The sequence below is a fragment of the Gossypium hirsutum genome, chromosome A07 (genome assembly GCF_007990345.1).
Source record: "Gossypium hirsutum isolate 1008001.06 chromosome A07, Gossypium_hirsutum_v2.1, whole genome shotgun sequence".
Classification (NCBI taxonomy): domain Eukaryota; kingdom Viridiplantae; phylum Streptophyta; class Magnoliopsida; order Malvales; family Malvaceae; genus Gossypium; species Gossypium hirsutum.
This window is the reverse complement of record NC_053430.1, coordinates 15575286-15598448: the sequence shown is the minus strand read 5'-3', so window position 1 is coordinate 15598448 and position 23163 is coordinate 15575286. Positions and strand designations below refer to the sequence as shown.

Here is a 23163-nt window from a genome sequence, read left to right as displayed (position 1 = left end):
ACTCATTTCCAATTTTTTTAATAAAATATATATTTTATTGTTACAAGTCAAGATCAAATTATTAATTATATCACCAATGATCAGAGATTTTAACACAAGAATCCAATCATTTGCTTGTTTTAAGTTGCTGGTGATTACTATGTTTTTTCTTTTTACGGTGAATTATACGAAGTGGACAAAAATCTAATAATAATGTAATTAGAGTAATTCAAACTCAAGTCACACCTGGAATGATGAACCCTAATTATAAAGTCAATACACGGAGTTTATTTTTTATTTAATTATTTTTATTTTTAATATTTCATTTATTCTCTCTGCACTTTTTTTAAATTTATGTTATCACATGTTTTGTATAATTAAATTATGACACATTTATAATGCAAGTGGCAAAAAATCATGTAAAAATTACATTCATTAAAAGTTCATATAAAAATAAAATAAAATAATGTTAAAAATAATGATGTCCTGGGTTCAAATTTCATCATACGAGAGATATTATTGATTTTATAGAAAACATCTTGAAAAGACAAAAATATCTTCGTACTAATATAATTTTGTAAAAAATAATTTTTTAATCATTTCTCAACTAAATTGATGCCAAAGTAACTTATGACACCAATTCAAGTCAAAGTAGCTCACAATGAGGATGAATCACATATTTATTTATAAAAATTTAATATAAACAACAAATAAGGAATTGGTTGAAATGATAAAGTAAACATGTTTAAAAATAAAGTGTTTTTGGTTCAAATTTTATGTGTGAATTTTTCTTTCTCTTTTTATATAAAAATATGTAAAAAGATAAAAATACCCTCAAAATAATATAATTTACTTGGTAAAAAGTGGCATTTTAGTCATTACCAAACTAAATTGGTGCCTGGTTGATTCATAATATTAACTCAATATCAATAATAAAAGAAATATAAAAAGAAATTGTAAGTATTAGTTTTGTTATATAAATTTAGGTTACATGTTATTTCCCAACTAAATTGGTATGTGGTTAACTCATAATACTATCTCAATCATGAGTTTTACTATAATAAAAATTATAATTAGGCATCTATTTGAATTGGTTTTATGAGTTAATTAGAACCAACTTAATTAAAAAATTATCAAATGATTAAACTTTTAAAAATAAAAAAAAATATAAATTAGAAGGGTTATATAGGTAATATTAATTGATAAAGTAATACAAAATGTTAATAAATCTAGTAATTAGATTTTGTTTGTGTTGTCAATGTTAAAATCTTAGAACCTTGAGCACTCATATAAGATTAGATTGGAGTCATGATTCAATCAGGCACATATTTAATTAAAAATTATTAAAAAGAATTTAAAACAAATTTTTATTATATGACTATTTATATTTTTAAAATAATTTTTAATCAAATATCTTAAACTAGATGAATAGTTAAATCGTGAAATTTAAGAATTTTTGTACGTGGGTTCGAATTTTAGTGTTAATGTTGATTTTATAATTTGTTTCTTTACTTACAACATAAGTGTCACATAATTTAATACATATTAATCCACATATGTGACAAGTCGAGGTTTTGGGAATTTTGTAAACTCAAGTTCGAGTTCCACTAACTTATTATGCAGATCAGAGTTTGAATTCATTCTAATTTGGGTTCCATCACGAGTTAGTCTTGTTTAAATTTAGAAGTATCTCCGTTACCAACATTATAATAGTTTATTCTAGTTGTAGTTGATTAAATGTTTATTTTGTAATTGTACTTGTAACTAAAAAAAATTAAATAAAAGATTGAATGATATATTTTAGTGCAAGTGTGTTTAAACATATTTCTTTTTTTATTTAAAAATTTAGAAGTTATAAGTAGAAGTAAATATTGTATAAATAAAATAAAATAAAATATTAGAATTGACGAAATAGGAGCAAAATTTTTAATTTGACAATCAAAATTTAAGATAGTTTTTTTTTATAGTTTTAAATATTAATTGCATTATTAATTAGAGATGTTCGAGAGTTAAGTAATTTGTCTAAATTTGAAGGCCTACCCGAATTTTGTAAGGGATTGGGTCAAATTATTATGTCTGAAAAATGAATATAAAAAAATATAGATTTTTAAAAAAATGATTTGGGCTCGAGCTTAAACATTCTAGGTCGATTCGCTTTCTCATATTAAGCATTACAAATATAGATAGGTTTGGATAAAATTTTAAATTCATATTTCGAATTAACCTACACTTGAGCAAGTATAAAATTATTAATATCATAATTAAGTTCAACCCATACCCAACCTGATTTCACTCATAAACACTTTAATTTTAAAATTTTAAAATATTTATTGCCTAGCGCAAAATCAACTTAAAAGTGTCCTGGCCTGCTTAATCTGGGTAGACCCTAACAAAATCCAATCCACGAAAAGAATTTTCTAGGTCAAATTTGGTTCTAGTTTAAATTTGCTCAAATTTAGATTTTTTTACTATATTTTAATCTCACATAATTTTCTCTTTATTTTTAGGGTAAACTCAGCCCTTATTGGTAAAAAAAATTTATTACTTAATAATAAAAAATTACAAAATGGTTGTTCAATTATTTAATTTAATTTTTTTAGTCTCCAATCATTAAATAAATAACGAAAAAATGACGTGACAATATTTAAATTTAAAATAATAACAAATTTTGTGTAATTTAATTTTTTTTATAATTGTGGCCCAAGAGTAAATATTCAAAATTTGAGGGATTAAAGTGTAAATATGAAAAAGTTAAAAGACTAATAGTGCAAATATTTTATGGGTGGAATGATCTAGAAAGTAAGGAAAATTGATGAATTAGGACAAATTGAATAGGTGAAGAATTATGAGAGACTAAATTGCAATTTTACCAAATTAAGTGATGACTCAAGAATGGAATTTTAAAAGATCACAAAGGGCAAAATGGTCAATTGGGAGAGAGAAATCTAAAAAGTAATGATGATGTTGGTGATATTTTATAATTATTTAATTAGATAATTATTATTTATTTAATATTTTAATAAGATATTTAATTATTTAATTATTTTATTTAGTCTATATATATGTGTGTGTGTGGAAAAAAAAATCACATACACCATCCATCATCTTTCCCATGCACTAACGTGAGAGGAAGAGAGAAAGAAAGAAAGTTTTGCTTTCTTTATAATTTGGTCCTTCTACCAAAAATTCACCATTTTCACCCAAAAATCAAAAGAATTTCCATAGCTACCAAGAGAGAAAAATGTTAAGGAGACTATGGGAAGTTAGAATATCAAGTTGGATTCAAGAAAAGGAAGTTGAAGAAGAGAGAGGATCAAGTTAAAGATTGAAATCAATGGAACAAGGTAAGAATATCAAGATTTCAATACATTTTTAAGATTAATATTATTGAAAAAGCATGGAATTGATATTAATGTAGAGTTTTCTTATATATGGTCTTATGTTCTTCATATGTTAGTGAAGAAAAAAAATAAGAGAAAGTAATGAGAAATAGTGTAGAGAAAGAAAATAAGGGTGTTATAAACATGGTAAATAAACATCTTGCACTAAAGTAGTTTTGGACAGCAGCAGTAGGCTAACTTTGAAAAATCACCATAAATTGTGGAAATCGAATTAGAGGATGAAAAAAAATATGGAATTAAATCTTATTGAGTATAGTTTCTTATAGAAGAAATGGTGTAAGAAATGGAATCGTGAATTGTAAGATATAATAAATTTAGTGAGACAAGGTCAGAATGATTTCAGGTTCCCCTGTTCTGATTTTGGAAAATCATAAAAAATTTGAGAAAAATAATTAGGTTCTTAAAGTTATATTTTTAAAATCCTGAATGAGTCTATTTTCAATAGAAATAAACGAGAACATCATCTGAATCCTGTACAATGAGATAATTAATTTTTAGTAAAGAAGGTTCGAAACTGTCAGACAACAGAATAAGGGTAACTTTAAAGAATAAACTATACTTATTGGCTAAACCAAAAATTATGAAAATTTTATGGTAAGAAGATACGTAAGTCTAGTTTCATATAAAATTATCAGATATTAATTTCTAGTTCTTCAGCTCAAGATATAAATACTTTAGTGACTATAACGCAAATGGACAGTTTTAAATATATATATAAGTAAATAGTGAAATTATTGATAATGTTACCTATAGCATGTTATATAAATATAGGATGTGGAATGGAGAGGAGGAGAAAGAAAATATGTATGAATATTCAGCTAGCATGACCAATTTGCATGAAATGGATTATTTTATTATTTAAAATTGCAAAATTGAATGAAATTATTAACTTAGTTCAAGATCAGGGAAACACATATTTTAAGGATTAAATTGAAAAGTGTTGAAATTATGAAAAATTATGATATTTTGTAGAATTCATTGGTTGTTATCAATTTGTATGAGAATAACGGCTGGAAATAAGGATTAAATTGCAAGAATTTTTTTTTAGCTTGTAAGAATGAAATCGTCATTAATTAAAAGTTTAGGGGCAAAATAGTAATTTTATTTAGAGCATTAATTGAATGTATTAGAACATGAAATAAATGAAAACGAAGATCAAATTTATTTATAAAGATCCGGATAACTCGAATACAAGACTTGAACGTGGAAAAGAAAAGATGTCGGAGTAATGAAATTATAAACATGAACAAGCAACGAGGTAAATTAGTGTAACTTGAATTGTATTTTTAAATGCATGAAATATCGATATAATGAATTATCTTATTTATGTTTATGAAGAAATGGCAAGAGAATGATATTTATCATGACATGTAAATATGTGATTATCTTTGATACATTGATATAAGAAAATTAAGTATATCGAGACGAGTAATAAATTCAAGTGAAACATGTTGAGAAAAATAAGTACGTTTAAGGGACAATATGTTTGATTTTAATTGGTTCCAAATATGAACGTTAAATGAAATAAAATATCTGATAAATAAATCGGTAACTCCAGTAATGCTCCGTAATTCTATTCCGGTGATGGATTCGAGTTAGAGGCGTTACAAATTCACTTGTATTTCACCCAAATAAACATTCAATAGTAAAAGCTTTCATTTGGAAGTTTTTGTTATCTTAATGGGTGTTCTGTATATGTTTATACACCATTAATGATTTAAATGATACCACATCATCAGAACTTTTTAGGAATAACCTAATTTTTACTGACATACCATCTAATTAACTAAAAATACAGACTTCTACATTACCAATGTATCAAAAATTACTCCTATTCCAAATTGTTAGTAAATAATTAGCAAAGTAAATGTTGCAACTTCCTTGGTAGAGATTGGTGAATTTTTCACATCTCCAATCACCATGAAGAACACTCATCTTTCCAACAGTGACACCAATGCCCAAAGCAGACGATAAGACCTAGGATGAAATTCCATTTCCTATGTTTTAATTCAGAGTCGAACTAAATTAGTGTCAAAAAGGACATATCACAACTAGAGGTTATCGCCCGTGCACCGACAACAAGACAGCCACTCCCACAAAAACCAAGGCACCAATCACCCAACCCTGTGCTTCCTATCATTGCGTAGGCAAACCGTCCGCGAAGCAGCTTGCTCTATAAATATTTTGCCATTGTTATTCCCAATAGTTCTCACTGTTTATTTACGAAACTACAAATTACTACAATTCACATGACTCTAGACATCGCGTCTTTCAATTATAGCTTCTACTTTTATTGGTGTCATGCGACGGTGTTGACTTTTTTCTTCCAAGACTAAGTTCTCGGCTTCCTCGGTATGCACTTTGTACGCACTCCGTCCATCTCCTTTCCGGCCAGCTGCAACTGCGAGCTCCTGCTTATTAAAATGTGTAGAAATCAGAGTATTTGATACTAAATAGAACATAAATCAGAGTTTTTATATACAACCTATGACACTACTTTAGGAAACTCTAAGTTAGGAAAGATACTAAATAGGATATATGATCCCTTAAAATAAGGGATTTTAATAAAAAAATATCTACAAAATATTCCTAAAATATTTACAGAATATTCCTACACTCCCCCTCAAGCTGGAGAATATACATTGTATAATCCCAACTTGAATAGGAATTTATTGAACACAGGTTTTGGCAAAGCCTTGGTAAGAATTTCTGCAATCTGTCCTTCTGAAGGAATGTAAGAAAGAGTGGCTGTCTTTTTGTTGACTTGATCAGCAATAAAATGCCTATCAATTTCAACATACTTTGTTCGGTCATGTTGAACTGGGTTCTTGGCAATCTGAATGGCAGATTGATTATCACACAAAACTTCAAAGTGATCCTCCTAATTTGTGCCAAGTTCTTTTAGTAATTTAAGTAGCCAAATTCCTTCGCATATCCCCAAAGCTAGTGCTCTAAATTCAGCTTCAGCACTACTTCTTGAAACAACAGATTGTTTCTTACTTCTCCAAGTTGTAAGGTTACCCCAAACAAAAGTGCAGTACCCACTAGTGGATCTTCTTTCAGTGAGATCTCCAGCCCAACTAGAGTCTGTAAAAATCTTAACAGTTCTGTATTGTGTCTTCTTAAACATTAAGCCTTGTCTTGGAGTTTTCTTCAAGTACTTGAGAATTCTATTTGCTGCTGCCATATGCACTTCAGTAGGATTAGTCATGTGTTGACTTATCACATTTACGGGAAAAACTATATCTGGCCTTGTCAAGGATAAGTAGATTAGTTTCCCAACTAACCTTTGAAATTTCTCTCTGTCTACTAAGGACTCATCTTCTTTATTGAATCTCAAGTTTGCCTCCATTGGTGTATCAGCCGGCTTACAGCCAAGAAAACCAGTTTCTTTGAGTAAATCAAGTACATACTTTCTCTGGTTGATCACAAGTCCTTCTTTTGATCTTGCCACCTCCATTCCTAGGAAATACCTTAGCTTTCCCAAGTCCTTGGTTTCGAATTCCCTGTTTAACAACTTCTTCAAATTGCTAATCTCTTCCTCATCATCTCCAGTAAGAATGATGTCATCCACATACACAATTAGGATAGCTTTCTTATTTGTAGAAGTTACCTTGATGAAAAGCGTATGATCGGCAAGGGACTGTTTGTAGCCATTTTGAAGAATGACTTTAGTGAACCTCTCGAACCAAGCTCTGGGTGATTGTTTTAACCCGTATAGAGACTTGTTGAGCTTGCAAACCTTGTTGCTACCTTCAATAGACTTTGAGCCAGGTGGCAATTGCATATAGACTTCTTCCTCAAGCTTGCCATTAAGAAATGCGTTTTTTACATCAAGTTGGTGTAATTTCCAATCGTAATTTACTGCCAAACTTAAGAGTACTCGAATAGTGTTAAGCTTTGCCACAGGTGCAAAAGTTTCTGTGAAGTCTATCCCATATGTTTGCGTGAAACCTCTGGCCACTAGTTTAGCTTTGTATCGTTGGATACTGCCATTGGAGTTATACTTTACAGCAAAGATCCATTTATAGCTGACAGCCTTTTTTCCTTGAGGAAGGTCTGTAATGGTCCAAGTAGCATTTTTCTCTAGTGCACAAATTTCCTCTTCAACAACCCTTCTCCATTTTAGATCCTTTAGAGCTTCAGCTATGCTTGTGGGAACCTGTTCTTTATCCAAAGTTGCTGTAAATGCTTGAAAAGACGGCATCAATGAATTATAACCAGTAAATTTTTCAATAGGATGCTTGGTGCACTGTCTAACCCCTTTTTTAATAGCAATAGGAAAGTCATCTAGAGTAGTGGACTTACTGATTTCTTCTTCCATTTCGGCAGCTGGACCCAAATCCAATTCTCGGCAAGAATCAGATTGCAAAACAGTCTCAGGGATATGTCTTCTTTTTCTTGTGTAGACACGAAGCTGTTTGGGTGGTGGTGTTTTTTGAAGACCGTCAATTGGAGTAGGTGTATTTTCAGGAAGAGTGTTTAAAGTGGGTGTAGGTGAATTAGTCATAGGTACTACAGGAGAATCAATGGAAGCATTCACAGGTGATAGATCTACAGGTAATGGCGAACAAGATGGCAATTCTGAAGGTTGAGAATGAAGATTAGGAGGAGATACCTGTTGTGGCTGAAAATCACTCCATGTTTCCCCCTGAATTTCAGCCTGAGTGAAATAGGAATCCTGCTCATAAAATGTTATATCCATAGTGGTGAAAAATCGTTTAGAAGGAGGATGATAGCATTTATAACCCTTCTTAAGTGAAGAATACCCAACCAATACACATTTTAAAGACTTAGGATCTAACTTGGACTTATTAGGAGCAATATTTTGGATAAAAACAGTGCAACCAAAAATTTTAAGTGGCAGAATGGAGAAGATAGGCTTAAAATGAGGAAAGTGCTGCAAAAATATAGATTGAGGAGTTTGAAATTTTAAAACCTTACTAGGCATCCGGTTGATTAAATATGTGGCAGTTAATAAGGCTTCCCCCACAAATATTTAGGAACATTAGTGGTAAATAGAAGAGAACGAGTAACTTCAAGAAGGTGCCTATTTTTTCTTTAGGCAACGCCGTTTTGCTGTGGGGTTCCAACACAAGAACTAATCTGAACTATGCCCTTTTCCTTAAAAAAATCACCTAAAGACCTAGCAAAAAATTCACTGCCATTATCAGATTTAAAGAGCTGGATTTTAGACCCAAATTGAGTGAGAACCATGTTATAAAATTGCACAAAAACACTAGCAGTTTCAGATTTATCTTTCAGCAAATAAGTCAAAGTTATCCTACTGTGATCATCAATAAAAGTGATAAACCACTTACAATTATCAGCATTCTTCACCCGAGAAGGGCCCCAAATATCACTATGGATCAAAGCAAAAGGGTAAGAAGGCTTGTATGTAGAAGGAAAATAAGATGATTTAGTATGTTTGGCAAGAGAGCAAACTTTGCAAGAAAAAGAATTAGGCCTTTTATTAATGAATAGAGCAGGAAACAATTTTGCAAGGTATTGGAAACTAGGATGGCCTAAATGAAAGTGCTATAACATAACAGTATCAACTTTTCCTAAAGCGGTAAATGACTTGGAGATCTCGATTTTAGGAGAGGTAGGGAGGATGTAGAGACCATTATGCAAGCTAGCCTTACCAATCATCTTCTTCGAGTTCAGTGCCTGCAAAGTACAATCACGATCATTAAAAATTACAGAGCAGTGCAAGTCTGTGGACAATTTACTAACAGAGATGAGATTGCACGCCAGATTTGGTACAAAAAGAACATTTTTAAGTGCAATCTGTTCATTGAGAATAACAGTGCCATGTCCCTCTATTTTGCACAAGGTACCATCAGTCGTTTTGACAGCTTTACCAAAGGTATGGAAAAAATTGTGAAACAATGCCTTGTTACCAGTCATATGATCCATAGCACCAGAATCGAGGACCCAATTAGGAGTCAACTGGGAGGAGAAAAATGCAGTAGAAGAAAGGTTACCTTCTGGATCTTTTATGACCAGATTACCCTCACAAGACCCTTGAAACTTTCCAAATAGTTTTTGAAGTTCAGCAATCTGTTCTTTAGTGAAACTAGTGACAGAGGTGGCAACGACAAGGCTTGATTTATTATCTCGAGAGTGCTTGGACTTCCAGTCCTAAGGCTTACCATGAAGCTTCCAACACTTCTCCTTAGAGTGGCCGGGCTTTTTGCAATGATCACACCAAGGTCTCCCCTGTTTGGAAGAAGGAGATGATTGATGGGTCAGTAAGGCAGATCTTTCAGAAGTGGAATATGGTTCATCAGACAGCATCACACATCTTCAGCTTTCTTCCTTATTGACCATAGAAAAAGCCTCTCGAAGGGAGGGAAGAGGAGAAATAGCCAGGACCCTGCCGCGAACCTCGTCTAGGTCCTTATTTAAGCCTTGGAGAAATTGAAAAAGTCTTCGTTGAGTAACAATTTGCTGATAAAGAGCAGCGTCTCTTGGATCTACCCAATCATAATGTGCATACAAATCTAATTGTTGCCAAAGAGCAGTAAGGGTATTGTAGTAGAGAGTAACAGGCATGGTTCTTTGTTTAAGGGTGGCTGCTTGATCTTCAACATGATATAATTCAGCAATGTTATCCGTGCTAGAGTAGGTTTCGCGGACTGCACTCCAAATTTCAACGGCTGTGGTGTAAAGAAGAAAGTTTCTGCTTATACTCGGGGTCATGGAATTAAGGAGCCAAGTCATAACCTGACCATTGTCACGCATCCACTTAGCAAAACCAGCATCAGTCACAGCAGGTTTCTTGATTTCACCAGTAACGTAGTCCAATCTTTCTCTGCCCAAGAGAAAAATCTTAACCGATTGGGACCATTCAAGAAAATTGTTGCCATTCAATCGATGGCAGGTGATAGTCAGACCAGATGAATCTGATAGAGCATCGGAACTAGAAAAATTTTCTGGATTTGAAGTAATCTCTGAAGTAGGAGAAGGAGTTTCGGACATGGTCTAGGTTGAAAAAGAAATCGTAACCTAAGCTGATACCATGTAGAAATTAGAGTATTTGATACTAAATAGAACATATATCAGAGTTTTTATATACAACCTATGACACTACTTTAGGAAACTCTAAGTTTGGAAAGATACAAAATAGGAGATATGATCCCTTAAAATAAGGGATTTTAATAAAAAAAATATCTACAAAATATTCCTAAAATATTTACAGAATATTCCTACAAAATGTTCCCAAATTAACCCAATTAAAAGACCAACAAACAAAGCAGAACCAGATCAAGCATCTAATAAGAATTTAAGCTTAAAACTCTCAACAGAAATTGTGCTTGTCTACCTGGTTCCCCCTTCAAAGCTAGTACTAATGTAGTCAAATCATTTGTCGAATAAGTTTCATTACATTAAAACCCAACCGCAAGGTTTAAATTTCAGGACCACCTGGGATTCGATTACGGATCATTAATGTCAATGGCCAGCTTCTTATATAATCTGTCCTTCCTTAAGAAACAAAAGTACAGCCATGGAAGACAAACACATACATGACAGCTGTGTTATCCAAAGTCAAGCATAGGTCCAATATTCAAAATTTCAAAGATTTTTCATATAATTCAAAACATCACACGCACTCATATTTGAATACATGTCGAGCATTGAATACAAAGACTTTTAAACAAATGAAGAGTATTTAGTTACATATGTGTAACAAAAGCTGGCCTTTCGGGCAAAACCCGTACGAATTTTACATTCAATACATAAAACAGGCCCGCAGGGTCAGATATTCAGAAATAGAACCAATAATCTGACTTGAAATCCCTGGAAAGGTGAGGCATTCCTTGCATTGCAGGTAAGGAACAGTTCATTATTCAACTAAAGCTTCAAACCTATTTACTCATTGTACCATCATCAGTGCTTCTTCACTTCAGTCCTTTCATGAGATTAGTATTGGGTTTATGTCTAAATCAAGAGTTCAATTACTTAGATTCTTTGGCATTACATTCGAAATACAAGATAAATTAGTTTTACTGTTTTTATAAGGAGGTAAAGAATATAGTTATTATTTAGTTAATTATAAATCAAATATAAGATTTTGAGCAGCAATGAAAGTAAACTTAAAACGTCATTGATAATTAAAATGCTTCACAAATGAATTTTGGGGATTACCTATCAGCATTGTAAGAAGAAGATCTCTTCGATTTAGGGATCTCCTCTTTCTTTGTCTCAATCAAGCTCCCACTAAAATACTCTTTATCTTCCAAGCTTACCCTTGAGAAGCTCCCCGTTTCCCTCTTAATCCCTGCTTCTTTTCCCTCCTGGCTACAATTCCCTGCCCCGCGTGGTAGCCTCGATTTGTAATGTCCAATCAACGAGAACCCTTCGTCCTTCTCTGAGCTGGCTCCACAATCCTTAAACGACATCGAACCGCACGATACCAACTGCATCAAAACGGACGACGCCTTAATCCTCCCACTTGGGCAACTCTCGGCCGTACGGTTCAAGCTATCTTCGTTACTACCACCACCGTTGCCCAAGCTCAACCGTTCCAATGTCTCCGGGCTTGAATCCGACGGTGGAGGTGAAATCTCTTCCCTACTCAGCTCCGTAGTATGATTCAGCTCCAACTCTTGACTTTGACTTTCAGTTCTTTCTAGCTCTTCGATTTCCGGTTCCTTAACCAACGCTTTTCTTCTTCTCCTCTTATCATCAGTCTGAGTCGACGCATCAGCAGCGATTCTCCCGATTGATTCGGGTCTCGACTCAGACTTGTAAACTTTGTACTCATGGAGATCACTGGAACTCCAAGACTGATTCCTCCGCCGTCTTATTGACGGAAAATCATGCTCGTTCTCTGACTTCTGAGACTCCGCCGGTTTTGGTAATCGAAAAGAAGAAGACGTTATGTCAAGTGCTTGAGAGTTGATCGTGTGGTCGAGAATCTCCGATCCTTTGAGAATGTATTCTTGGCCATCAGATGGGAAAATGAAATCGTTTCCTGCTAAGTCGTGCCAAACGAATCCGTTTTTGTAGCTCCTGAGTTTTAACAATCCGTTTTTGTCACACTTTCAACTAAAAGCTAAAAAAAAATTATTAACTAAATTTAATTGAAAATATACTAAAAATACAAACACTAAAAATTTAAAGATAATAATTTTTATCTTTTTTTCATTCTTTTAAAATTAATTCTCAATGTTACAAAAAAAATTACAAAAAAATTATATTATACTATGTATAAATATTGATAGTTAAAATTTTTCGAATTAATACTAAAATGATACAATGTAAAAATGTTGAGAGTTAAAATTACTATTATACTAATCTTAAAAGCTGACAAGTTAAATAAATATTGAGGGTTAGAGTTACTATTATACTAATCTTTAGAGTTACTATTATACTAATCTTAAAAGCTGACAAATTAAATAAATATTGAGGGTTAGAGTTACTATTATACTAATCTTAAAAGCTAAAAATTTATCCTCCCTTACTAATTTAAAAGGCGATGACCAAAAATGAAAAAAATTGAACAGTTGGATGAACAAAAAAATTATTAATAATTAAGTGACTATCAGTATAATTTACTCTTACTTTTATAGTGTGACTAATTAATTCAAATGTATAATGTAATTAACGAAATTTATTCATGAATCCAACGACCCACTCATCTTTTAGCTTGAATGAACTAAGCTTAAATAAGGATTTTTTTTTTCCTCGGATCAGCCCAAATTTTGTTAAAGGATCTTTATACTTATTGCAAATTTCGTTCCAACTTTATTTTTGTTCTTAAAAGAAAATAAAAGGATTGAATCATCTCAAATTAAAATATAAAGATTAAATTTAAATTTTAACTATAGTAGAAGGACCAAAACTAGAACTTGACCGAATTTCTAAATTCTAAATTTTGCGACGTCAATTTTAAGTTCTCGATAAATAAGGAACGAATTCGATTCTTCTCTTAGAAACAAGAAAACAAAAATGGCGGCCAATTTCTGGACTTCTTCTCACTTGTAACAACCGAATTAAACTGTTTTTTTTTCATTGATTTTGCAATACATCATTTGGTTTTTTATAGTTTCAAATTTGTGGGTTTTTTTTTTCATCATTTGATTTGATTTTTGTTTGTGCAGCGAGCAGCTTTTGGATCCGGAAGAAGTGGATGTGGTTCATCAGCTAGATAAAGATAAAGGCTTAACTCTCGAAGAATTTAAGCTCATTAAGATGCATATGACGAATTGTGTGTTCCCTTTTCTCTGTTAATCCCCTCTTTCTTTTATGGGTTCTGTTTGAGATTCTCTTTCTACTTGATTTTGTAAATTTTGTGAGATTTGAATTTTTTTTCTTGGGAGGGGGTATAAGCTAAGAAATTTATTAATCTGGGTTTTGGTTTTTGTTTGTTTTGATGTAATCTTTTAATTCTAGCTTTAATGTTTGTTTTTCACCATGGAATTGTTTAAAAAATCTCCTAATTTTTTTCCTGTACTAAAAGCAATTACTTTGTGGCTTTTTTTTTTTGTGTGTGTGTGTGTCTGTGTGTAATTAGAACTTAGAATTATAAAAGGAAATTGGTGGTGTTTTAGAAAGTTATTTGCAATGCAAATATGTGCATTCCCTAATTTTTCCCTAATTTGAAATTGAACTAATAGCTTTGTTCCATATAACTTCCTCTTTAAAGTTAGTGATTTTGTGCATTTCTCTTTTTTTGGAACTTTCTTAGGTATATTGAAACTGGCTCAGTCTGTTAAAGTGAGGCAAAGGTTTGATCTTGTCCTTTGGTTTTTAAGAAATACCTTTCTGTTTACTAATGCTTTGACCTTTTCGTTCAGTGATGGCATTGATTACTTTTTATCTTTACGTTTATATTATGCATGCTATGGTTTCTTATGATGGCAATGTCTAATTGTAGCATTTATCAGTGAATCTGAATTAGTTCAATTGCTGATGATGTGACTAACATTCAGTTAATATAATTTTCTATATCGTAGCCGTCTTGTTGTGCTACCCAAAACTGATTTTAGCTGATAATTACCCACATTCACATTTATAGACGCTCATTTTCAAATTTCATATACAGGTTTATCAAATTAATCTGTACTTAAAACACTTTGGCTGCTATAACTATATCATCCGTTACATAATGGCTTCCTTCTGAGAAAAGTTTGTTTCAAATTCTCTGTGGGAATTATAGCAAGTAATTACCAGAAGTTGGCTAACATGATATCATGCTTGAACAAGGTTAATTTCTTTCTTTATGAGACCCTTTTTTCCTGGAAAATCAGTGAATTTTATTATGTGTCTTTGCAGAATGATATTTTAATATAACTTCTTGTCATTAGAAACTTGATTCACAAAAAAATTCCTTTTCAGGGTTGTAGTAACTGCAGTTACGTATATGAGACGCGTCTATACCAGGTATTTTGCCTAGTTTAGTAATGGTGATGTATAATGTTGTGTTAGTCATTGATGACAAGCAGCTTATAACCTATCCTCTCTTTTACTTTCATTGGTTTCTCTCTCTCTCTCTCTCTCTCTAGCTATGAATTTCTTGTGATATTTCAACTACGATATCCCAACTTTTTAAATTTATCCGGTTTTCTTTAACAATGTCAATCCTTAAGCTAGAGATGAATCATAATTTTTTTTTTGGGGGGGGGAGTGCAATTTTATCATTATACTAATATAAAATTTCATAAAATTTCAAGGGGCTAAATTGGAAATCTACCATTTTGGGGTTCCCCTGCTGATTTGCTTCTTCTTCACTTAAGACAATTCTTGTAGTTAGATGTTTATTATTAACAACCCATGCAAAGTTCGGCACGTGGCTCATGTTTTTTTGTCCCACCCTAGAATCATGAATTACATGTATAGAGATGCATTGTATCGATAGCTTGTCTAGTACAAACATAGCTTGCTAGATTTGGATCTGTGGAAGCTTCCGTTTTCCTTTATATAGTGTGTTACAAATCACTAACCATAGTTTTTCATTTTTCTTTCAGAAAGAGCATGAGTGAATATGATCCACGTCTCATTGCTCCTACTTGCTTATATTTAGCATCCAAGGCGGAAGAAAGCACCGTGCAGGCTAGACTTCTTGTGTTTTACATCAAAAAATTAAGTAATCACTTAATCACTAAGTTGGTTGATCAATCTTTTGAGCTCCCTACAAATTCGGTTGTTTACTCCAATCCTGCCATTTTTTATTTTTATTTTTGCAGATTGATGAAAAGTATAGATATGAAATCAAAGAAATACTTGAAATGGAAATGAAGATTTTAGAAGCACTTAACTATTATTTAGTTGTATTTCATCCTTATCGCACGTTAGCTCAGTAAGTTTATTTTATCTTATTTGCCATAATCTTTGTGTCCATAGTTATATTTTACGTTGCACCATTGCTGTTTTGCATGGTTAACAATCTACGATTGGGATTAGAAAGGAATATGGCACAATGATGAAACCATAGTTTTTCCTTAATAAGTTCAGTCTGTACCTATTTACTTGGACTCGGTTGTGAGTGTCAAATACGGACCTGTATCTGGCACATGTATGGTTAGACTTTTCTAAGGTTTTCTATGTATTTGGGGAATCTTTGGAGGCGATATCCTCATATCCATTTGTCAGACACGGGTACTTGAAAAAAATGAAGATTCTGAACAATATAGGTTTATATACCGGAGATAGGATCCTGTAAAGTAATTTATCTATTCTTCATGTTAAGCTCTATCTTTTTTCTTGTTACCCACTTGTTTTCTATTGTTGATTTAAATCTTTTTTCAGTCCCTAGTGACATAATTGCATTCATGTTTTATATTTTGATAAATTTACTCTCTAGAATTCGGTTAGCATTTAGTAAATACTTTTTTATACTATACAGGTCCACCAACTTATAGCTGATACACAGCTTTAATATAACCTTTTGCAATATGAAATTCTTTGGAACTAAGCTGCTTTAAGTTTAAAGTGACCAGGCATTCATCTTCCGGCTCATTGGCATTGTTTATTTTGACACGTCTGAATAGCATTTTGTGTCTATCATCTTGGCAGGTTGTTGCAGGATGCTGGCATAAATGATATGAGTATGACTCAATTATCTTGGTAAGTGTCAAAACTCCATTTTGCATTTGGCATTGCCAATGCTACGCACGTTGCATGATAGACAATACATAAACACAAATACACAAGTAGACATCACATGAATAAGGATAAAAGATAAGGACTTGCAATGGTTTGATAGCAACTTATATGTAACATGGAACAGATGGAACTTAGCCTGATTTGAGACTCTGTTCAGTACGATTATTTTTATTATTGAGATTAAGGATCATGTTAGTGCCATAGCGCATGAAGATCAAACAGATGGGATTCTGATCATGTTATATTGTGGTTACTGTTGAATTGCACTTGATGCTGGTCACTTCAGTGTTTCTAGATTGAGAAACCGAAAATTGAAGTCAGTTGAGGTAGAAATTAAGCACAGTTTGTATTCAAGAAAACCGTTTTATCTGAACTGAAATAAACCAAAGTTGTTGATGGAAATTTCAGGGTCCTTTATTACCCCTCATATAACATATGTAGTCGGTTTCTTGATCAACAGTTGGTCTAAATTTGTCTTGGTCTTGCATGTACTAAAAACATGTTTCTGTTTTCTTGTAACACAGGGGACTCGTAAACGACACATACAAGATGGGCCTTATTCTTATACATCCACCATATTTGATTGCCTTAGCTTGCATGTACATTGCTAGTGTACACAGAGAGAAAGATATCACCACTTGGTTTGAAGAGCTTCGCGTCGATATGAATGTGGTGCGTTACAGTTTCTTTTGTTACAAGAAAACAACTAAATCCATATGTAATATAAAAAAGTGTCAATTTCTAACTTCATCATTTCATTGAAAACTTGCAGGTGAAGAACATCTCCATGGAGATTTTAGATTTCTACGAAAACTACAAAATTTCTGATGAACGAATCAACGCTGCTTTCAGCAAACTCGATTTTAATCCTTAGATGGTTGAAGACAAATACCTAACACCACTGTGATGCATGACTGTATATTATCTATTATCGCCACGTTGGTTGACTATATTAAGAAAGAAGTGAAAGCATGGAGATGTCTGGTTTGATTTAACCCATACCTCTATGATATTACAATGGTACTATTAAAAGCATGTAGAAAGATTATTAGAGTGAATGTCGAAGTATTCATTTGAGATTTTCTTTTAGTATTAATTCAAATATTTTATCTAAGCCTTGTAAATTGAGCCAAACCCAAATTGGTCTAAACATGAAAGAACTCAAACCTGAAAACATTATAATCTAAAACTGACTCGGACTAACTTCGACCCGCGATATGTCTATATTTGAGTGACAAACGAGGTGGTAGAGTCAAGAATCTTGCATCATTTCCAGAATTTAGTTTTTCTGTTTCTTCTTAGCCTGCTTCTTCTCTGTATCCACACAAAAATACACGTGATGATCATAAAGTAAGATTAGAAATAACATAATATCAGATGAAAAATGAAGAAAAAAAATTGTTACCCAATTTTCTTTTTGCTTCGGATTTTGCAAAAAACTCCCTCCATTCATCTGTTAGAACAAAAATGGGTTCATCTTCCTCATCATCCTCTTCTACTTCCTCTTGCAGTTGTCCATAGTCTTGCTCTTGCAACGCCCTAATTAATAACCCAAAACAGAGAATAAAAAAACCAGATGAGAGATTCTTTACTTAATTAAAGAAAACAATGGTGTGGGATTGAGAAAATATGGTAAAAACTTACATGTATTCAGGATCAACATTATCTTTTAGCACCCGAATTTTCAATTCAAAATTTCAATAACTAAGCTTTGTGATGAAAACCCATGTCATAAATTTGAAAATCGAATACAGAAATGGGTTAATCGAAGGCTCTTTTCTTTTTTTTTTCTTTTTAATTTTGACAGAATTAAAAGAAGAATGAGAGTTGGAGAAACTTACGGATTGCCAGAATGGTGGGTTTCGTTTGGCGCGGTTGTGGACTCAAGAGGAGCTAAAGTAGGGCTTACGTGAGAATGGTGAGTAATGAGGTGGTGATGATGGTGATGGTGGTGGTGGTGGAGAGGGCAGCTTATTGTATAGTGATGGCGGTGATGATGGAGAGGGCAGCTTTTTGTATGATGGTGATAGTGGTGGGCAGGGCAGAGGATTGTATGGTGGTGATGCGGATAGAGGATCATCGGACGGTGTTGGTGCGAAACAGGGCATCCAGGCGAAGGTTCCATGGTTCCTATCCGTTCTTTTGACCACTTCTAGGGTTTATAAGAGTACTGAGTAAAAACAATCCAGACTAGGCCGGTGATTCGGAGAGGGATCTTGAATTGATTAGGTTGAAAATTAGTATAGACAGATTAATTTAGCTAAAAAATAAGTTGAATCAAGTTTTTAAATTTTTTTATCAGTGGCTTAATTGTCTAATTTAAAAAATATTGATAAAATTTGAACCAAATGCTTGTTATGGTGTTAATTTTAAAATTACTATTATATATACTAAAAATTCTACCATACATGTAAGTGTACGAAAACTATGTATTTGAAATTCAGAGGCTACTTTAAAAATAACATACAATATATCATAAAACATATAATTTAAAATTAATTAATAATAACACATTAAAAATGTATGATGTTAAAATGAACCAAATCCACTGCAACTATTTATCATGACGTTGTTATCAATCTTGATTTAATGTCAAAACTTAATCAACAATATTATCAATATATACAATTAATCGAGATAATAAAATAAGCATAATATAATAAAAATGTAAATATTTAAAATAATTTTTTAGTTTAGCGATAAAATTAATATTTTATTGATGTAATAGCGCGAGATCAAAATTCACCAAATTCAAATTTTTTATTGATTTTGTTTTAAAAAATAAAAAGACTAAAGTAATCTCGAATAATATAACTTAATTTTAATTACGATAAAATATTTTCATAATTTTCCTAATTAAGTTATTGTGTGATTAACTCATAATATAAACTTAACCAATAACTTACTTAATATAAGTATATTTATTCTATATATTAAATATATAGGATAAAATCATAAATATATTAATTATTTATTAATTATTTATATTATACATACTAAAAATATATATATTTAAATTATTTATAAAATATAATTATGTGGTGCACGAATAAAAAACCTAATGCACACCAACAAATGGTTGGAAGGAGCGGAAAGGTACACTTTAAATATTTGAACTAGGCTTGAATTTTGGAGTAATCATCTAGGTAAGGTATTTATCTGAATGTTGCCATTAGCTTGAATAAGATTAGTCTCAAATTATAAAATAGATGAAGATACATGTGGTTATATATATAAAAAAAAATTATGTGCAAGGTTTTCAATACTAGACTAATGATTGAATAAGTCAGGTCATCGATTAACTTAATTTGATTAACTAAATCATAAATAAAATAAATAAAATTCGATTCAACCAATTTTTAATCAATTCAACCGGTTCGTACTAATTCCTAGGACAATCAATCTAATGCCTCCCTCTAGATTAGTATCCAATCGATTTCCAATCTAATCAATCTAATTGATCGATTCGATTTGGTTCAAAAAACTATTACAATGTGTCTTTAATTGATATTTAAAAAAAAATTAAAAACTAAACAAAAGAATATTCATTTCTTAATTCCATTTGTAATATATATATAATTCAATTATAATTATAATTTTACAATATTAAATTAAAAAAGGTAAAATGTAGCTTTAATTGTGATCATACTCTTTGAACACTAAATTTTAAAATATTATGATTTGTTACATTTTAATCATTAAATTACTAATAATGAAATGATTAACATAATAAATTATATTATATTTTAATTGAAAATTTTAAATTAATTTAGGCAGGACTTAAAAATTTCATTTCAAATAACACTTAAAATTTTCTTTTGATCTTATTTCCCCACTGTTAACATTTTTGAATTGTTGAGAAGAAATTGGCTATCATCGCTTTCTATTGTAGAGTCTGATTTTTTTTTTTAATTTTTCTTTTGAATTTTGTTATCACTCAATCTTGGAATCTGTTACAATTGATTTCTTCTTCTAATCATGTTTCAAACCTGTAGCTTAATCACAAGTTTATTTTATACTTTTATTTTTAGGAATTAATATTTTTAGTTTTTAGATTTTAGATTTTAAAATTCAATTTTAATTGTTAAAATTATTATTATTTTTTGATAAATTTGTTAGTAGGACATTTTAAAATAAAAAAAATACTCTTAATAGAAATATAATTAAAAAATCGACATTATAATTAACCTGAATTTAACAAAATAAATTTAACAATATTAATAATTGAATCTGAATTTTAAAATTTAAAATATATGTAAAAAGACTAAATTTCTAAAAATAAAATACAAAAAAATAAAAAATAAAAATAAAAAAATAAATTTCAAATTATGAAAAATGCAAAAATTTATAACATATTTTAACATTTCATAAATCTCAAAGATATACGAAAAAAGATATTAACGTTATGTCGTTGGATCATTATCTTCTTTCAAAAAAAAAAAGTGTGATTAAATGTGCGCCCAATATTTCACATTACAGTCATAGCCAATAACATCCATACATTTCATAAACATAAACATAAACATGATTTTCAATTTCTAAACACGATTGACTCTCAATAACATGAACTCCAAGGATCATTCATAAAACTAAAGGCTCCACAATAATCTTACCAGTGGCATGACCATCACTGATCTTAGCCCATGCTTCTTCAGCCTTACTTAACGGATGCTTCAAATCGATTACTGTCTTAACTTTCCCATCTTTCACCAAGTTAACCAGACAGGTTCTCTTTCTTAGGTATCATAAGCATTGGTACCAACTGCTTCTTTGAGAAGGTAAGTTTTTCCAAAGCATAAACTAAGAAAGCTCTAGGACCAGGAGTCATATCGATTACCTTCCCGTTTGTACTCAAATTAGGCTCAAATGTAGACCAAGGAATGTCCATCGCACAATGGATTACAACATCGGATTTACTACCAGAAGGGCAATTCAAAGCCACCCCATCGGGAGTTTTGTAGTCAAGAACCTCATCTGCTCCGAGGCTCTTGACTAAATCCAAGTTATGAGCACCACAAGTGGCTGTCACATGTGTGTTTCCAAGCTTTGCTAGTTGAACTGCATATTGACCTACACCACCTGAAGCAGCAGTAATCAAGAGGTTTACATGCCGGCCAGTTCCGTCGAGCTTGACCCCGGCTGACTCAGTAACTGCCTGGAGAGCTGCAAGACCGGCAACGGGCAAACTTTCACCTTCGGCTGCTGATACTTCCGGTGGCCTTAAAACTATCAAGTTGTCCTTAGCCACTGCATATTCAGCTAGTCCGCCTCCAGTCTATGATTGCGAATATAATCATAACATAGCCATAGCAAAAGGAAGAAGAACAAGAATGAACACTTACAGGATGATTAAGCATAGCTACAACTTTGTCCCCGGTTTTGTAATTTGTAACTCTCGGTCCGACCTTTATGACTTCTCCGGCTACATCAGTAGCTGCACAAGAAGAAATGAACATATTGTTCTTTAGCTAATGATTAAAAAGGGGCAATCCCAATATCAACAAAGAAAACTGCATTACTTACTGATGATTTAAAGTTAGATTCTTTTAATATTACTTAACTTTAAATGGTATATATTGCTAGCCAATTTTTCTTTTGAGATAGCAATCTTTCATGTATGCCATAAATTTACCTTGTTTGAAAAACTGTGAAATTTTAAAAGAACGTCCGAATCCCACGTTTAGACTAATACAAACCAAGTTGAGAGGATGAATATGCATGTACGAAAATTAGGTCCAAAAAGTCAATATATTTTAAATTGGTAGTTTTCTCCCTACATGTTGTATGTTGTGCTAAGTCTAAATTCCATGAATCATTAACTATTTTTAAACTAATTTTGGCTACTCAAATTTCCCTTTTACTCAACTTATCTTTGCTATTTTTAACTAGTTGAAATCTTATGAATACTCTGTTCACTTTCGTAATATAAATCTATCCTTCTCCAGTTCTCCTCTCGCTCCTCCTCTCCATTCGCCTACATTCATTGAATCATTTTTAAATTATTCTTGGTTAAATCAAATCCACTTTTTACTCCACCAATTTTTGCCACTTTTAGCTGGTTGAAGTCCTATAATACCCTGGGTCGCTTTCACAATTTACACACCTTAACAAATTTTATCATTCCCCTTGCACTCGTTCTTTCCATTCTTTTGAGATTGTCGAGTATTTTTTATTCCTACTCCCGTTTTATGATGGAAAAACTTGCTAAATTCCGGGATGTGCTATACACAGTGAAAAATCAAACTATTTAACTCATATTTATGATTCATCAATTTGGTGCAATATTTACTAACAAAGATAACCTCAACCAGTTAAACTAAGAGATCTGTCAACCAGTATATTATCTTGTTGGTTAATAAACCAAAGGGATTATCCTCAAATGGACAAAATCTGTCCTTTTAACAATAACCTTGGTTAACAGAAGAAAAAGAGTCACAAGAATATTTCAAGACCAAAACAGATGAAAAGAGTAAAATATATATAAAGTAACAGGTATGTAGGGGAAATATTTTGGTGAAAATGGGCACCATATCCCTTTCTGCATTTTCCAGTCAATTGGATTTAGACTAATTGCCTCCAATTTAACCAAAACTTCACCTTGATTTGGAGTTGGGATTGGTACTTCAACATGCTGCAATAGGCACAAAAGTTGGCAGCCATTATGACATAA

At 31.8% G+C, this 23163-nt stretch overlaps 3 protein-coding genes and 1 pseudogene across 5 annotated transcripts; 1 reads left to right on the top strand and 3 right to left on the bottom strand.

Annotated features, from left to right (window-relative positions):
- Positions 1–10956: 10956 nt before the first annotated feature.
- Positions 10957–13027, bottom strand: LOC121232367 (protein SOSEKI 2). The gene is made up of 4 exons (XM_041118180.1): positions 13024–13027; positions 12753–12772; positions 11532–12427; positions 10957–11324 (listed from the first exon to the last, which is right to left on the bottom strand). The coding sequence occupies exons 1-4, from the start codon at positions 13025–13027 to the stop codon at positions 11285–11287; spliced, it is 960 nt and encodes a 319-aa protein (XP_040974114.1). The 3' UTR covers positions 10957–11284.
- A 185-nt stretch (positions 13028–13212) lies between these two features.
- LOC121232163 (cyclin-C1-2) lies at positions 13213–17582 on the top strand. Of its 3 annotated transcripts, XR_005930387.1 has the most exons (10): positions 13213–13369; positions 13490–13596; positions 14077–14116; positions 14434–14594; positions 14727–14771; positions 15356–15474; positions 15575–15687; positions 16404–16454; positions 17018–17165; positions 17266–17582. XR_005930387.1 is itself a non-coding variant. In XM_041117644.1 (9 exons), exons 1-9 carry the CDS (start codon positions 13338–13340, stop codon positions 17365–17367), a joined length of 780 nt encoding a protein of 259 aa, XP_040973578.1. In that variant the 5' UTR covers positions 13213–13337; the 3' UTR covers positions 17368–17582. The 3 variants fall into 3 exon arrangements, 1 of the variants encoding a protein (XP_040973578.1); XR_005930388.1 differs by lacking the exon at positions 14077–14116; XM_041117644.1 differs by lacking the exon at positions 14434–14594 and having other exon boundaries at positions 15356–15497.
- Positions 17562–18746, bottom strand: LOC121232162 (knob-associated histidine-rich protein). Its single transcript, XM_041117643.1, has 3 exons — positions 18335–18746; positions 17899–18032; positions 17562–17807 (listed from the first exon to the last, which is right to left on the bottom strand). The coding sequence occupies exons 1-3, from the start codon at positions 18616–18618 to the stop codon at positions 17773–17775; spliced, it is 453 nt and encodes a 150-aa protein (XP_040973577.1). The 5' UTR covers positions 18619–18746; the 3' UTR covers positions 17562–17772.
- Positions 18747–20938: 2192 nt separating this feature from the next.
- LOC121232366 (chloroplast envelope quinone oxidoreductase homolog) lies at positions 20939–23163 on the bottom strand (annotated as a pseudogene).

Coding starts and splice junctions, on each gene's coding strand:
- LOC121232367 (XM_041118180.1), bottom strand. Junction 12,428..12,752: donor CTTTTAAGATTAGTATAATA/GTAACTCTAAAG, acceptor TTTAGTTGAAAG/TGTGACAAAAACGGATTGTT. Junction 11,325..11,531: donor TCTTCTTACAATGCTGATAG/GTAATCCCCAAA, acceptor CTCTTGATTTAG/ACATAAACCCAATACTAATC.
- LOC121232163 (XM_041117644.1), top strand. CDS start 13,338: ATGGCGGCCAATTTCTGGACTTCTTCTCACTT. Junction 14,117..14,726: donor TCTGTTAAAGTGAGGCAAAG/GTTTGATCTTGT, acceptor ATTCCTTTTCAG/GGTTGTAGTAACTGCAGTTA. Junction 15,688..16,403: donor CCTTATCGCACGTTAGCTCA/GTAAGTTTATTT, acceptor TCATCTTGGCAG/GTTGTTGCAGGATGCTGGCA.
- LOC121232162 (XM_041117643.1), bottom strand. CDS start 18,618: ATGGAACCTTCGCCTGGATGCCCTGTTTCGCACCAACACCGTCCGATG. Junction 18,033..18,334: donor ACCCACCATTCTGGCAATCC/GTAAGTTTCTCC, acceptor GTTATTAATTAG/GGCGTTGCAAGAGCAAGACT. Junction 17,808..17,898: donor CGAAGCAAAAAGAAAATTGG/GTAACAATTTTT, acceptor GTGTGGATACAG/AGAAGAAGCAGGCTAAGAAG.